Below are 17800 nucleotides of genomic sequence, written 5' to 3' on the forward strand. Positions count from 1 at the left end.
ATGAGCCTCGGGAGGTTGGAAAGGCCCCGTGTGCCCTTTGAGGGCTTCTTCCAAGGAGCCGGTGAAGGGTCGGGACAGGTGAGGGACTCCTATGCGTCCGCTCGCCTGAGCTTTGACCTGACGCATTTGTGGCGGGCAGGTCAACCCCCGCACAGCAGGGACTCCCCTACACTCTGCCTTCCAAACAGCCTGCGGCTACAAAGCAGCAAGGTCTTCCCCGGACCTTTGAGGTCCAGGGCTGGGGTCAGAGACCAGGTGTTTCACTGGAGGCAAATTATACTCAGAGACTGAGACTGTCCTCACCAATAATTTATTTAACACAGGTTCACTGTGGAAATTGTAATTTCTGATAATAATATTTCACAAGCCAAGAGCATACAGGATAATGTCTCCTAATGAACACATCCTGAACCAATGATAGGTTAATTACACTATTGTTCCGGGCAAGGGGCAGATGAGAGGAAGTAAGTCCAGGTTTAGGTGAGGCGTCCTTTTCTATGAGGCTGTTCTTTGTAGAGTCAGTCCTTCCAACCAAAAGCTAGGGGCCCCTACCAGCGTGGGTCCCTGTAGCTGGTGGGCAACGGCGTGGTGTTGGCAGGCAAGGCGGGGTTAGTATCCCGGGCCGTTGTGGGGCTCGCACCCCGCCCACGAGGAGGAGCCTCGCCAACGCAGGGGCAGAGGTCCCTTTTCCCCCGGAGACTGCTGCCGGGTGAACCACTGCCGACCGGGAGGAGCCGGAGGGCTGCCGCGGGAGCAGGGGTCTAGTTCTCCGGAGCGCTCCTGAGATCAGCCAACGCTCGGGTAAGTCCTCCTCGGATTCTCGACGTTTGAGGTCTAAGGGTCGGCGCCGTGACGCCGCTGAGCCTGTCAGCTGTCGAGCCGCTGAGTGCTTACTGACACCAGGTGTCGGCGACGAGGCCCTGTCACAGCTTCCTGCACGCACACACATTCACCCTGAGATGAACACCTCGCTCATGTCGTAAACACGTGGGCTTGAAATGGTCACAGAGCAGCCAGCCGCCACCATCCGGGCATGGTGTCCCCTCCCGCCTGCAGCGTCCCTGGGTCCTGGGAGACGTAGGGGTGGCTGCAGCCTGTTTTGCTCAGAAAATCCATTTTACACCTGTTTTCCTGGTGTGATTAGCAGCAACCCCCTCACTCTCAAAAGTGTCCAGCTTTCGGTTGGTAAGTGACCAGGCCAACCTTCCAGCAGCGCATCCTTCGGTGAGCTGGCCAAACCACGGGTGGCCATCGCTCTGCTTGTGAGACAATCACAAAGCCCCGTGTCCTCCATTCTTGGAAAGGAGAGCTGCTGTATTTTCTTGTGAAGCGTAAGAAGTTAGCACCTCCGCATCCAGATGGTGAAGGGGGTGAATGGAAGGAAGGATGGAGGAGGCAGGTGGTGAAGTCTAGACATTTAAAAAGCACACATTGTGGGTTAATTCCTATCGTCCCTCTCCCCCTGGCAATTCCACGTTCCTTTTTACTGCATCTTGTAATGTTTCACCAGGGAATGGAATAAAATGGTTTTTAATTTATGGTTATTTCATCTTGACTTCTTTCTTCATTTGTCTAGATTTTATTTGCAACGGATGACTTTTTTGCTCCGGCGGAAAACCTTATAAAGGTATTGTACATCAGCATTCTGCAACGTGGAGTGCTGAGGCAGAACCATCTGTGCAGTTAAAATCCACCGGGGTGCTGGGGATGGGAGTCCTGGAATGTGTGCCAGTGAATTAGCATGTTAGAACAGTAGAAACGTGTAGAAACCAGCTCCAGCTCATGCTAAGACACGCTGGAGACAGACGGGCACCTGACACAGGGATTTGGGACTGCACTGCTTTATGGGGAAATTACTGAGATCCTCGTATTTTGTCCTCTGTCTAACGTGGAGTTCGTGATCTGTAAACTGTGCTGGGAAGAAAACTGGCACACATCTCGAAAGTCTGGAAAATGTTATCATAATTATAAAAGTGTAGGACATACTTACTAAAAACTGAACAGAAAGCCCAGAAAATGCTGACAAATAGAGGGAAGAAGGGAGCCTCAGCTAGAATCCGGCAACCTTGTCACACCAGCTGTGGGGTGTGAATTCTTGCGAGTGGGCGGACAAGCACAGTTGTGCACAGCGTTCACGCCCATGCACACCGAGTGTGACTGCAGCCAGAGTGTCTGCCCGCTGGCCAGCATGCTGTCCTCCGCCGTGAGCCTCCGCCGTGCTCACTGGCCCTCCGGTCAGTCTTCCTGGGCGGGAGCTAGCCAGGTCTAGAGCATGTTAAGGGCATCTTGTCAATTATATGAACTTACTCCTCAGAGAAAATGATAATAAAATGAGGAACAGAGATGTTGATTTACTTGTTCTAGGTCACACAGCTAATAGAGGTCAAAGCTCTGATCATTTTGCCATATGTCTTTCTATAGGAAATTTAAATGCATACACGCCTTGGCCTAGCTGTTCCACAGATTGATATTACTTGCATAAATAGGCAAAGATATGTAGAAAATAGTCATTACGGTGTTGTCCGGATGGGAGAAAACCAACTAAATGTCCACTGATGGGGAACTGGTTAAAGAGCCCATGATATGAGCTTCCAGATGTGGAATACTATGTGGCCACTAAAAAGAATGAGCTAGTGCTCTCCACGCATGCCGGCAACGGAAGGTTCATGCGTGTTGTACGTACATAAAACAGTGTTTAAAAGGATACACACTGAATGGTGAAGTGTGGTTGTCTGTGAGGTGCTGGGCTTGGGAGGGGGATGGGACAAAGAATGGGGCCTTTTTCTTATATTACACTCAAGTATATATATATATTCTATATACACATACATATCTGCACACACGTGTGTACATATATCCGTATAATATGCGTGTGTGTGTACATAGGTACATTTCCTTTCTGAAAACAAACAAACCACCGATAAAGCTAAGGTCCCTCTCACCACCCACTTTAATGCCCATCCACTCCTTCCCTTTATAGAATTAACACTACTGCGAGATTGGCACATTCTTCTAATATATTTCATACTTTTAAATAAATATATCTGTATATAGAAAGTAGTCCTGCTGTCTGTTTTTAAATTTGTATACATGTACTTGTAAAGTACTTAAGGTTCTGTGACATGTCGCATGGGATGTGCGCGTGTTCTGCCCATGCAGAGGGGCACGGTCTGGTGGCCCCTGAACTGCCCACCACCGGGTCCCTTTCCTGTGCTGACACACATTTAGGTTGGTTAAATTTTACCTACGATGAACATCCGTGTGCAGGGATTGGCACACGTGCGGGTTTACCCCTGGGATGGGGCTTTGGTGTTCCTTTTCTACGAGCTGATTTGTCCTCATTTGGTGAGTACCATTTTTGTGAAAGTGCTGTTTCCAGTCGAGTCGCGAGTTTCCTTCCATGTCGATCCGGTTGCCATGGCAGCAGGACAACAGTGCACCAGCGAGGACCCCCTGCCACCAAAGCTACACCGAGTACCAGGAAGCTTGGGGCTGAGCGAGCGCTGGGCTTCCCGTGGGTGGTGCACCCCCTTTTCTCTTGCTGGGTTCGCAGCAAAGCTTCTGAATCCCCTATGGACACGGGAAAGACTGGAGTTCAGATTGTCTTTAGATGTGTTCGGATTGTAACACAATTCAAATGCCACCAACTTGGACATAATAACGCTAAACAAATATTGGGCCCTTACCATATGCCAGGCACTGCTCCAACAATTTTAATGCTTGCCATGACCTCAGAAGGAACACGGCACTGTATCTCTGCCCTTAACACACAAAGAAGCTGAGGCACAGGAGGTCGGGCATTGCGTCTGAGCACGTGTGGACCTTCGGTTTTGCCCCACATAGCATCTCCACGGGGGCCCAGCCTGGCCCCAATACCAATACCGCGTGTTCGTGACTTTGTTCTTTTCCTCTGCACCTGCTGGGGAGGTTTTCCTAAGCAGAAACATAAGACTCTCCTTGTACTTGAGTTGATGTAAAAAGTGCAAATGTCCCCCAGCTTGGCCACCCACCAAGCACAACAATTTCTGAGTCTATGCTATTGATGGGGGCTTTCACACGTATTATTTCAACCTCATAACAGCCCTGCAAGGGATGTGTTCACCATCCCCGTTCTTCAGGATGAAGCAGTGGGGGCTCACCTATTTGTCCAGGGGCAATAAGGGGCTGAGCTGAGCCTCACACCATCCTGTTTTTCCCCCTGTGGGCACAGAGCAGCTCTGAGGGCTGGGGTTTAAGTGTTCAGCTGGGCCCTAGCATCCAGCCTGCCACTTACACTCTTTGGCCGGATTCCTTGTTAAGCAGTCTTTTCTAGGTTGCTTGGGAACTCTGTCCTCTCTGTCTTTGCTCCTTTCAGGATGCATATAGGCTGCAACAGGGAGCTGCGTGGTTTGCGGGGCCGCAGAATGAACTGTGACGGGGCTTTACCTATTGCTATAGCAGTTTGTTCTGTGTATTGAGGCCCGCCCACAGAGAAGCAGAATTTCGTTCTCTGGAGGTGGTACAAAGATAAGAAGGCACCCCCGATCTGGAATGGGGTCCCTGTGTGTGAAGGTAGTAGCAGACTCCCCTGTACCTACCTAGGAGTCCCACAGAGTCCCTGCGGGCATGGCCCACCTGTCCCTTTGGGGTGGGAGTGGATATGCCGGAAGCCCAGGCCCTCGCATGGGTGTTAACGATGGACTTGTTGTGCATCTTTGCTTTAGAGTGACAGCCCAAGCTTCAAAGTACACGAATACACTGAGTTTGGGAAGTGGATGGATGGATGGGAGACCAGAAGGAAAAGGATTCCAGGTAACGAGATCTCTCTTTCTTTCACTGCGGTGAAGCTTAAACACGGTGTTGGAAAGCCTGTGTGCATTTCCGGTCACTTGGTCACGGGCCCTTGGAATGCTCCGTATCTCGGATGACCCTTCTGAACATTAGGCTCTGAGGACGTAGGAAGGGGTCATATGTGCACCGGCAGGCGGGAAGGAGGGCGTGCACACCGCTGGGACATGTCGGTGAGGCTGTGGGGGGCGGCGAGGACCTCCCCGAGCGGTGTGGCTCATTTGCGGTGGGCCTTCACCCCCGTTCCCTGGGGCAGGGGCTCTTATCCCCACGTAGCTGCTGTGGAATCAGCCTCACTCACTCAGCCCCGGTCCCATCACTGCACACGCTTCCTGTCACCTGAGGATCTACTTTTTCTCATTGCTACTCATCAGGCTCAATCAAAATACTCCTTTTGAAGTTGAAGGAATGTCCGTAAAAGCAAACTAATCCAGCATTAGGCTAATAACTGGGGTTTTTTTTGGGGGGGGTCTGTCTCAAGTATTACAGAGATACTGGGTATTTCTAAGGTACTCCAGACACGATCAGATTCCAATGAATCTGGGCATTTAAAGGTGGGTCTGCATCGGACTGCAAGTAACCAAGAACTACTTGGTGATCTACAACTTGGAGACTTCTTAGACTTTAGCAGACGCAGGGGGCTGAGCTGGGTGGGGCCCCACAGGAAGTCCCCAGAGCCTGAGGTGACGGTGAGCAGGCCGCTTCTGGAGGCCCAGCTCCACAATGAGCACCTGGTGAGCTGGGTGGGGTCTTGTCTACACTGTGCACAGTCACAGTTGACCTTTTTGGAAGCTGATCTCGCAGTTGTAGAAACAAGGCTCAGAGAGGCCAGTTTTTACTTTGGAACCAGAATCCGGTCTCCCTGGATCCAAGGCCTATATGCATGTCCTGCTGTGATTGGAACACGGGTTCTCGTGGGGCACGGCGGCCAGCCACATATGGCCATGTTATAGGAGATCTTTAAGTCACAGCTGAGAGTTAACCTGTGTGCACTTTTCTGTGGCAGGAGGAGGGTGCTGCTTGTTTTCATTTCAGTTCTGTTCAACCCCACGCTTCATCTAACGAGTTAAACCTGACGGGATGTCCTTGTTCACGTCTCGTAGGTCATGACTGGTGCATCATCAAGCTGGGGATACAAGGGATTATCCGAGGCTTCGATGTGGACATTTCTTACTTCATGGGGGATTATGCTCCTCGAATGTCAATTCAAGCAGCAAACTTGGAAGAAGGTGCCCTGGGAACCACCGGCCCCCAGAATGAGCACTGTGGGGTTGTGGGGTCATCTGGCCCAGCCCCCTGATGTGCACTTTCCATCCAGACAGGTTCAGCGACTTGTCTAAGGCCACTTTACTGCCACGGAGCTGTAGAACTTGGATTCCCAATAGAGTGTTCTGTGATCTTTGATTTTTAGCTTGACCAAATGTAGAGTTCATTATGCCCACACTCTTGAGGCCTCACCTAGAGGCATACCCTCCTGGCACCGTGAGGTTTGGGGAGAGGTTGCAGGGGAGGGTGGCAGGCAGTGGGCTACCTGGACAGTGTGGCGCCATGTCTGGGCCAGCTCTGGACGTGTGGTATCAGCTTCTTTTCGGTTCTCCCAGTGTGCATAATGATGCAGTAGCCACAGGGTTTTCGGAGAGGGTTCCTTGCTGCTTTGTGGGATGCTGGACCACATGAATCACACAGGCTCTGTAAGTTAGATCTGGGTTTTTATTCCTTCAATTGGCATAATCTGAAGTTGGTCCCGGCATTATTATTATTTTTTTTTTAGAAATAGGTACCATTATGTGTGTGCATATGCATGTACTTAGGGAAGATAAATCAGGACAGTTGGCAAATTTACGCTGAGAGCATTGCATCGGTAGCTCTGAATGAGGCTCTGTGGAAGGATGGGCCCTGCTCCTGATGACAGTGGGGGAACCTGAAAAGTTAGGGGATGATGGAGAGATGCTATTCTGGAGACAGGAAATGACTAAGGACAAACAGTAAGATTCCTTCTGCAAGTTCAGCAATTGTCCCAGATATTGCCCAAATATCAATTCCAAGGATGCCAGGGGTGGCGGGGTGGGGGGGTCCTGTTTCTGGAACTGGCCTGGCAATGTTCCAGAATTTCCATTGATCCAACTTCTAAAAACTCTAGTCATGATACATCTGTTGCAGTTGGACTTAACCTGGAAATGGTATGTATTATTTTGACAAGCAAATGTCCTACCATATGTTTTGCAGGACTTTTTGGGATTACTTAGTGTTTTAAATATCGAGGAACTTCAAGTGTGTCTATTACTTTGGTCATCTGACACTCTGACTTAGGAAATGTCATCTTTGGGTTTATTTGACAGAATGAAAATGAACATACAGCCCACTATGAGACTATATTCTTTTTGATTTTGAACACGAACCATAACCCTATTGGTCAATCTGCCTTCAGATAAACAACCAGAAATCCCACAGAGAGGAGTCAGGACAGGAGTGGCAGCCACGCCGGAGGAGTTTGAGGCTGTTGCTGAGGTGAGCCTGCAAACAGGATCCGGGGACCTGTCATGGTGGTTGGGACGGCAAGGGAACTGCTCTGTATGGCTGGCCACGAGGGTGCTTCTTTGGGACATTCAACCCAGGTACACCTCCCCTCATTTACTGGCCCGGCGTGACTTTGCAGATGCTTCTCGAATGGTTCATGCAACCCCTGTACGAGGGAATGCCATGGCCCGTGTGAGGTCTGGAGTAGTGTGTCTCAGGGCGCTCTGCTTACCTATGATCATCCACCGGATGCTGCCCTGATGAGATAAATACAGAAATCCACAGTAATAGCTTACATACTTCTTATACAGCAGTTTGACAAAGCAAACTTTATGCCTGATGAGTTTGATAAACAACTTGGGCTTGTGTTTTGGTACATTCTTGTTTTTTAAAGTTTGTCTAGTAATTAATTTATACTCTGTTTTACAAAAATGTTGATCATAACAGACTGGAAAATAAGTAACAACAACAGTTTAAAGAACAAGAATCTAAAGGAAATGGTCACAACATTCAAGTCACTGGTCAACCCCAGGTCTCAGGGTCCCTGAGGACAGCCCAGTTTTTCCTGAATGTTCACATAACCATTCTGGTTTCTTCTAAGAATCCCCAGAGGGAATCTCAGATCTTGTCCTTCGTTCCCAAACCCCCCTGCCTTTTCTCCTGCCACCATCACCCAGTGGCTATTTTGATCAGGATGAAAAAACCCTCAGGCCTTTTTTCTGTTTAGTAAACCCGAGACTTAATCTTTATTAGTATTTTTATTAAAGTATTTTATTAGACATCCATCATCAATTTTTATTCCAAAGTATCTCTATCCTGTAGGCCCTACGTGAGCACTAGGATGAGAAAATTTACCATTCCCCGGAGCCGCTGCTAACATTTTTATATTTATTGCTAGCTGAAGTCCAATGACTGGAACTACCTGGTCCCTATGACAGAGCTTAAACCAGGAAAGCCGGCTTCCAGCCACAATTATTTTCCTGTCAATTCCCAGCAGAGATGGAGTCACGTGAGACTCAACATTTTCCCGGGTAAATATGATGTGGACCCATCTGTCGTTCTGTGGCTTCTTTACTTAATGTGGGCATATTTCAGAGTGAAGTCACTCATCGCTCTAACATTTTAGGGTTATAATTTGCCCTTTTTGTGCTCTAGGAAATTCTTGTTCCAACCCAACCATCGTTGGTAGTTATTGAAAAGGCATTAGGTCAATTAGGATATGATGGAACTGAGCTGTATTAGGTTAAATAGCTTCTAACGATTTCTATTTCACCGGGCACACTAGCAGATCAAGTAGTGTGTGCAAATATCCCTCATTTTCTTTTATTTAACAGCTTTATTGTAATGTAATTCACATACCATGCAATTCACCTACTTGAAGTGCACAGTTCAGTGGTTTATAGTATACGTCAGTATATGGTTTAAAGTCTACAGAAATATACAGCAATGTGCAACCATCACCACAGTCAATTTTAGAAGGATTTATCACCTCAGAAAGAAATCCTGTACCCTTACTATCAACCCTCATCTCCCTCAGCCCTAAGCAACCATTAATCTACTTTCTGCCTTGACAGAGTTGACCATTCTGGACATTTCATATAAATGGTCTTTTGTGACTCGCTTCTTTCACTTAGCGTGTTTTCAAGGCTCATCCACGTTGTAGCATTATTAGGAGTACTTCATTCCTTTTCATGGCAGAATAATATTCCACCGTACAGATAAAACACGTTGTTTATCCAGGTCATCAGTTGATGGACATTTGGGTTGTTTCCACCTGTTGGCTACCTAGGGATAATGTTGCTATAAATATTCCTGTACAAGTTTTTCATTTGGGTATATATGTAGGATTGGAATTGTTGGGTCATATGATAACTATGTTTTTAATTGTTGGGAGGAACTACCAGATTATTTTCTAAAATGACTGCATTATATTATATTCTCACCAGCAGTGTGAAGGGTTCCAATTTCTCCATATCCTTGTTAACACTTACTATTATCAGGCTTTTTTATTGTAGCCATCCTAGAGGATGTGAAGTGGTATCTCACTGTGGTTTTAATTTGCATTTCTCTAATGACTAATGATGGTGAGCATATTTTCAGTTCCTTACTTTGGCCATTTGAGTATGTTTATATATGCATGTGTATATGTACACATGTATTTATAAACATTTTTTTTTGAAAAGTATCTTTTGCCCATTCTTAAGTTGGGTTTTTGTTTTTTATGTAAGAGTATGTAAGAGTTCTTTATATTATCCTAGATACATATCCTTTACTGGATATATGATTTGCAAATATTTTCTCCTGGGGTCCAAGTATAAAGGGGAAGGAAGCAGTAGGACAACCTGATGGGGCATATAGGATGGCAACAGGTTGCTTTAAATGAGTCACCCTCAGAACATGGAGGGGCATGTCTAATATCCTTGATAGTTTTCATTAAAAGTGAGGCTGGATATTAACTCTGTAAAGAAGAATCTTATTTTTTAAAATATCAAGTCAGCTTTACACTCAACAAACAAGTATCTTCTATACCATCAAAGAGGATCACCGTGTCCAGTGAACCAGAGCAGTGGTGCTCATAGGTTAGCTTCTGCTAAATTACTCCCTCTAGTATATTTTTTAGGGTATTATGCTAACATAGTCTGGTTTTATTTATTGTAAATGTCAAGACTGTTCTACTGAAATTTTTTCAGATCATTCAGTTTCATCAAATTTTTCATGTAAAAATATATAGGGTTTGGTTTCAGTAGAATACTCTGATTAATGAAAAATTCTATATGTACAAAGCTTGCTCCCATATTCTAGGAAGTACTGGCCAAACAAATAAAAATATTCACTTTATGCCAACATCAACTCACATTATCTGATTCTGCTCTACAGACCTAATCTTGGCTGCTGTGGTTCTCAGAAACGATCTGGTTTTGTGAATATTATCTTTTCTATTCTCAATCGCATTGCTAAGCAATATGTTGTTATAAAAATAAAAACATAATGCTCATGTATGAGTCTGTGTAGGATTTAGCAATGCTAATTTGCGGCATCAAACATTATATCTATGGTGAATTTCCCAGTTTCCTTTTGACCTTCTTGGAGTTATTAATCCAATAAAAAATGTGAGCACCTACTATGTGCCAGGACCAGTTCTAGATAGAGATGATAGAGATAGATCATTATTCTGGCTTTCAAAGATTTTATACTCTGGTTCTGGGAGACTGATATCAGCAGGGGCTTAAACAAATAAAGTGACAAGATAATTTCAGACTGTGAATTGAACTCTGAAATAAATATGGGAAGGGATGGTACACCCGACCTGGGGAATCAGGCAGGGCCAGGCAGAGCTGGAAGGAGGTAGCTAGAGAGTGAGAGAAAAAGCCTCTCTGAGACCATGACACTAAAGGTGAGACCTAAAAACAACAAGTTGTCTTTTGGAGAGCTGGGAAAGTTGTTCCAGTACAAAGGAATGGTAGGTGCAAAGGCCCTGGGGCAGTAGAGTTGGTGTATTTGAGAAATAGAGCAGGCAGGATGTGGAGGGCTTTGTCATTTACGACCCACAAACAGCCACCTTTCCAAGTGAGAAATAACTATGTCCTCCTTCCTTCTTAGACGGTGGAATTGCACGTCTTAGAGTATATGGTACTGGACAGAAAGACTGGACTGCAGCTGACCCCAAAGAACCTTTTGACCTAGTGGCCATCGCTCACGGGGGTGCCTGTAGGATTCAGCAATGCACACTTTGGGCATCCAAACAATATGATAGGTAAGATGATGCTCTGGGAGCTGGCCTTTATTTGGGATGTCTGGGCATCAACATTAAGCACCCTGTATGGTATGAATGATTTAAGAGGAAGCACAGGAGTGGATGGGATTAACCATCGACACATAGGGTTTGATGCCTTTATGATGTGAAGTAAATCAATAGAAATTTTCCTTCCTAATTTTGGCCTAAAGGGAAAAGTAAAACTTACTAACCCTCTGGCTGTATGTGAATTTACCAAAACATTAAGTTGAATGAAAATGATTTGTGTAGCAGTGGTCAGGTGCATGGAATCTGTGATTTAATGACGCCAATGCATTCATCCTCACATTTAAGATAAAATCCTGTGATGTTCCCCTTAAACCATGTCATTCTCGGCAGGAGTTGGAAAGGCCAGGTCTGTGGCAGATGGCTGGGAGACCGCGAGAAGGCTGGACAGGCTGCCAGTATTAGAGGTAAGGAGTCCAAAACAGCCACAGAAAAGTTTTCTAAATCTTGTTTTAAATTTACATCAAGGGGGACGCCTGGGTGGCTCAGTTGGTTAAGCATCTGCCTTCAGCTCGGGTCATGATCTCAGGGTCCTGGGATCGGGTCCCGCCCGCATCGGGCTCCTTGCTCGGCGGGAGGCCTGCTTCTCCCTCTGCCTGCCGCTCCCCCTGCTTGTGCTTTCTCTCTCTCTCTCTGACAAATAAATAAAATCTTTAAAAAAAAAAAATTTACATCAAGGAAATGCTTATTTCAGAAAGCTCTCAGGCAATGTTCCAGAAGTAGTTCTCCCTGTTTTCCGGATCCCCTGCTGCCTCAGTGTACCGTCAGGGCAGAACCTGGAAGGCCCCCATGCTGGCCACACCAGCCACTCTAAGGCATCACTGCTCTGTCCTTGTTTCTATATTTTTTTTATTTTTAAAATTTTAAAAATATTTTATTTATTTATTTGAGAGAGAGAGAGAGAGAGAGTGAGCATGAGCAGGGGCTGAGGGAGAGGGAGAGGCAGACTCCCTCCACCAACATGGAGCTTGATCCCAGGACCCTGAGATCATGACCTGAGCCAATGGCAGACGTTTACCCGACTGAGCCACCCAGGTGCCCCTATTTATTTATTTTAGAGTGAGAGACAGAAAGAGAGCACACAAGGGGGTGGGGAGGAGCAGAGGGAGAGGGAGAGAGAGAATCCCCAAGCAGACTCCCCACTGAGCGTGGAGCCTGACTTGGGACTCAATCTCCTGACCCTGGGATCACTACCTAAGCCAAAATCAGGAGTTGGATGCTTAACAGACTGAGCCACCCAGGCACCCCCCCAACCCCGTTTCTTTAATAAAGAAATGCAGATCTACAATTTAATGATAGAAAACCCATGGATAAATTTGTTGGTCAACCTGGAGAAGAAAACACCAGTTGAATCATTTTGTTTTCTGTGTGCCCTTGGATGAGACCACTGTGGATGTGTGACAGATCGGGGTCTCTTGAGATTACTCAGCTGTTCATTTTGGCCAGTGACTAATGTGAGCTGCAAAAGTCAAAACAAAAGCAAAACAAAACACCTTTCTGTGTGTTAATCCCACTGAAAACTTACTGGTAAACCCCCTTTCTTGGGTCAGTGTTCATGTCAACCAATACTTCCAAAGAAAATGAACATAATCCCATTGCCAGAAACTAAGGTTTGGGTGCAGATCATTTATTGGTATGGATTTGACCAAGAACATAACTACTTTGAAAGATCAAAACAAACTGATCAGAGGACCAGGGGCTCAGACACAGACCCTTCTACATGAGTTTACGTCGACATAGAAAATCCTATTAAAAATTTGTAAAAACTTACCAATTACCCAATAAGCTCATGAGTCCAGATGAGGCATTTAAGGAATAATAGGCAAAGAGACAATTAACACAAAATGTAATTTACATATCAGGGCCTAGGAAACACACTTTTATAGTAAGAAATAAAAGAAATATCATAAATACATGTCAACATTTTTCACTTGCTGGTTTCCAGAATTAGTTTCTCAAATGGCACTAAGCTGGCTTATCTTTTTTTTCTTCCTCATCATTCTTCTCTCATCATTCCAGAATGACGAGAACGGCATTCTCCTTATTCCGGGTTGTGAATGGGCAGTTTTCCGATTGGCACATCCTGGAGTAATAACTCAAATAGAAATTGATACAACACATTTTAAAGGTAAGTGTAAGGCTGTCAGGAAGTGCATATAACCAGTGTGCTGGTTATAGAGATAATGTGGTCCTGTGGGCGTGGAGCTCAGGATGGTGGGCTGGGGACTCAGCTTTTACCCTCAGCAGATGTGAGGTTTTGAGCAACTTCCTCTAACTCTTGGTGCCCTACTTTTCGTCTTTATAAAATGTCAGAGTTCAACTGGATGACGCCCCCAGAGTCAGACGAGATTCTGTGAAGACTCTATACTATAGGGGCCCTGGATCTCACTTGGAATGAGTGTGAAATAGCCTCTGGTTAGGACATGAGAAGAACTGGATGGCGTCTTCTTACTGGGGGGAGGGGGACGAAGCAGATTGGTTGGGGATGACCATTTCCACTCCAGATTGGACTTTTAAGGCAGGGAGCTACACATTTTCAAAACCATGCCCTTCCGTTAAAAAAAAAAAAAAAACATTTGCAGAAGCACCCCTGATATTCGAAACCTACTTTCCTATGAAATGTATACATGTGTCATTATATCGACAAAGTTCAAGAGCGGATATTAAACCTTTATACTGTCGGGTGAAATTTTCATACGTACTGGATTGGGTGTCTTGTGATTGTTTAGTTGTCAGTAAATGGTGGCAGTTTATACTCCTATTTTGGATGCCTTGATGTTTAAATGTCTTGTGAATCATTGTGACTTCACTCATTTACCACGCCAAGACACAATATATATTTAAAGTGAAGCTCTTCTTCAGTGGTAGTGGATTTAAGTGAATTATTTCAAGTATTGATCATTGTGACCTATTTTTGGAAGACTACTTTAGATCTGATTGTCGGGTCACTGTTTTCACTTTTCTTTTTTTTTTATTATGTTCAGTTAGCCAGCATGTAGTACATCATTAGTTTTTGATGTAGTGTTCAACGATTCACTAGTTGCGTATAACACCCAGTGCTCATCACCATACGTGCCCTCCTTAATACCATCACCCAGTTACCCCATCCTCCCACCCCTCTCCCTTCTGTAGCCCTCATTTTGTTTCTGGAGTCCAGAGTCTCTCATGGTTTGTCTACCTCTCTGATTGCTTCCCATTCAGTTTTCCCTCCCTGCCCCTGTGGTCCTCCACGCTATTCCTTATGTTCCACATATGAGTGAAACCGTATGATAATTGACTTTTCTGCTTGACTTACTTTGCTTAGCATAATCCCCTCCAGTTCGTCCATGCCAATGCAAATGGTGGGTATTCATCCTTTCTGATGGCTGGGTAATATTCCATTGTATATATGGACCACATCTTCTCTATCCATTCATCTGTTGAAGGGCATCTGGGCTCTTTCCACAATTTGGCTATTGCGGACATTGCTGCTATGAACATTGGGGTGCATGTGGCCCTTCTTTTCACTACGTCCGTATATTTGGGGTAAATAACACAGCTGATGAAGAGCTCATTCTGGATCAGCGGTGATGTCAGCTCTGCTTTTTTCTCGTGGTTTGTGGATGCTTGCATTTCTGGTGCTATCTTTAATCCATGGGTGTCTGCATGGATAGTTTAAAATCACTTGTTAATTTTGTGAGTGATAGTTTATTTAAAACCAGGTAACAATCAGGAAGTCCGTGTAAACGGGGTGCCTGACTGCACTGTCAGGAGCTTGCTGCTGTCTGCTCTCCAGTTTCCGTGCATCACGTGAGGACAGTCGTGGAGTGGGGGGCGTGCCAGGATCTAGCTGTCCTCTCAAATACACAAGGCCTAATAGATACGCATGTATGTGCATAGATATTAGAGAAATAGAAACAGAAATAGTGGCTTTCATGTTCTCCTCCTGCATCTTTTGGGTTTCCGTGTGCACCCGGGAGCGTGCTCACCCACCTTGGAGGTCACTGTTTTAAGAGATGAGCTATAGGGGGCATGAGAACAATGCATTTTTTTTTCTGTCAGGTTCTTTTTTTTTTTTTTTTAAGATTTTATTTATTTGCGAGAGAGAGAGAACACAAACAGGTGGAGTGACAGGCAGAGGGAGAGGGAGAAGCAGACTCCCTGCTGAGCAGGGAGCCCAATGTGGGCCTCGATCCCAGGACCCTGGGATCATGACCTGAGTCAAAGGCAGACGCTTAATGCCTGAACCACCCAGGTGCCCTTCTGTCAGGTTCTTTATCAGCAACCCCTCCTCTGCTGATCTTAAAGTCTTAGGGGATGCCTAAAGTGGTCTCCCCACAAAGAGTGTGGCCCTCCAACCCCACTGGACACAACCCTGATGAATTCCAGAGAGAAGAGAGACTCAGGACCCTGCGTCTCACCTGGGGAACAGTGAGCACACCTGGAATACAGCACTTGGGTTGGTGCTGCTCACTGACTGGTTGACTTAGCTCGGTCTCTTTACTTCACGTGACGACGTACGATACCATAAGAAAGTATCTTCCAGCTTCAAAATAGTTTCAGGTGAACCACACAGCCCCATGCAAGTACTTAACTGCAATCTAGGGTGCTTATTGCCTTCAACTTTCAAAGTAAAATGCTGCACATCCAAACTCCAACATGCCAGCTGGCTAATGATGTCAGGTCGATTCTGATTCCTCTGAAACACACACCTACATTTCATCAGGCGATCCAACCCCATCCCTGCTGGGTGCTTTCCTTCTCTCACATACGTCACACCTTTGCTTCTGTTCGGAGAGAATAATCTGTTCTTTGCTGGGTCTTTGATTTGATTAAAAAGTCCAAGACCGTATAAGCCAAAGTGCTGAGTATAAACAGAATAGAGAGAGTCACCCTGCGTTTGCTCTGACAGGCAATTCTCCCGACAGCTGTAAGCTGGATGGTTGTATCCTGACGACTCAGGAGGAAGAAGACATGATGAAGCAGAAGTGGGAGCTTCCGGGCCATAAGTGGAAACCGCTGCTGCCAGTCACCAAGGTGTGGCACCCATGGGGAGCTGAGCAGGCTGGCCCCCAGCCTAGCCGCATCCCTCAGATTTGCTTTCCAAACCTTCTGATCGGCTTCACAGTAACATGGACAAGCTTCTAAAAACTGTTATCTGTGCATTTATGTCATGAAAACACAGGCTCTAGTTCATACCTTTGCATTTCTAACAACCAAGTTTTGTTTTAAATCATCATGTGCAAAGAATATATACATACTTCCATATATATGTATATGGAAGATGTTTCTGCAGTATATTAACTTTTTAGAAGGGATGAGTAGCATATTTAAAGCTATAACAGCATGTCCTCTTGTGGGATGGATGCTGAGATGTTCCAGAAGCATCCTCTCCCATCCAGTGGGAGGACAGTCATTTGCGGGTCAGAGTGGGGCATGAGGGTTGCTCCCACGGAGTGATGGGTGACGACTTCTGGGAGGTCACTTACTTTCTTTTCCTTATCAGTGTAAGAATGAAGAAGTTCATTAACTATTAAGAACCACAAACATCATGGACCCAAGTGTTCATGTCAGTAATCCCTGGGCTTGCGATCCCGACTAGCTTTTCTCTGTGGTAAGCCAACTTACTATCAGTGAGTAACTGTCATGGTTCATGGGCCCTGAGTCCACACGGACAGATGGCTCGGCGGGCCAGCCCATTTGGGCCCCACACTGCGTTACCACAAGGGCCTCTTCCCTGCCTCTCTTTCAGCTCTCCGCCAACGAAAGTACTTGTTCGACAGCCTGACCCTGGAGCTCCGGGATGTCATCACGCACGTGAGGCTCACCATCTCCCCCGACAGCGGCATGAGCCGTCTGCGACTCAAGGGCTTCCCCAGCTCCATCTGCTTGCTGCGGCCCGGCGAGAAGCCCATGATGAGGTTCTCTGTGAAAGCGGGCTTCCGAGCCAACCTCTGACTCCACGTGCGGCGGGCGTGGGCTACGGGATGACACAGTCCTACGCTTCTCCTGAAGTGTCTTTAACACCTAAAACTTAAGAGGTTTCTAGCAATGAATCTAAGATCAACATAATTCCTGGCGATTTAATAAAGTGGTCACTCTCACACGTTGACATCTGTACTTACTGTCGCAATGAAGCGTGTGGTAGGTTAAAAATTGTCTGTGGCTTTGAAAAGCAGGTGGTCTCATAAAGATTACTTTTAAAAACCACTACAAGATCTTGCTATTTATAGCATATTCTGTACCTGCTGTCTGCTGATTTGGCAGGCCATGTATTCATAGCCTATTGCCTTTAAAAGTTTAAGCCCATCAAAACCATTGGAAAAATATATGTCTGGAATCATTGATTGTCTCAGCTCAAGAGGACCCATCCTCTTTCTGGGCCCATCCCTACCCAGAAAAGGAATAACTTCTACAAGGGCACCCGCGACCTTGAATTGTTCTTCCCCAAATGGAAGTGCATTCTGAATGTTAAACCTTTGAGAAACCGTGTGCTAGCTTGATGAGTAATCCAGTTTCTCACAGGCTCTCAGTGGTCCCATACAATTCTTCCTTGCCACAATTTTGATTATCCAGACAGTCCTGATGACCCTCCCCCAAGCCCCCAACCTCTCCGGCACAGGAGGCTGGCAAGTGTAGTGGGAAGGTTGTGGTGAGTGTGGGGTGGATCCTCAGCAC

At 46.0% G+C, this 17800-nt stretch overlaps 1 protein-coding gene across 1 annotated transcript; it reads left to right on the plus strand.

Moving 5' to 3' along the window:
- On the plus strand, window positions 1–17222 carry LOC118007323 (probable allantoicase). The gene is given in 12 exon segments (XM_035000343.1): window positions 1–78; window positions 1577–1627; window positions 4704–4791; window positions 5931–6056; window positions 7256–7335; window positions 8243–8375; window positions 10945–11053; window positions 11055–11098; window positions 11477–11550; window positions 13163–13271; window positions 16035–16177; window positions 16892–17222. Coding segments are annotated over 12 exon segments (1224 nt in total). The 3' UTR covers window positions 17081–17222.
- Window positions 17223–17800: the final 578 nt, after the last annotated feature.

Source organism: Mirounga leonina, unplaced genomic scaffold (genome assembly GCF_011800145.1).
Source record: "Mirounga leonina isolate KUSES-001 unplaced genomic scaffold, KU_Mleo_1.0 Mir_118, whole genome shotgun sequence".
Classification (NCBI taxonomy): domain Eukaryota; kingdom Metazoa; phylum Chordata; class Mammalia; order Carnivora; family Phocidae; genus Mirounga; species Mirounga leonina.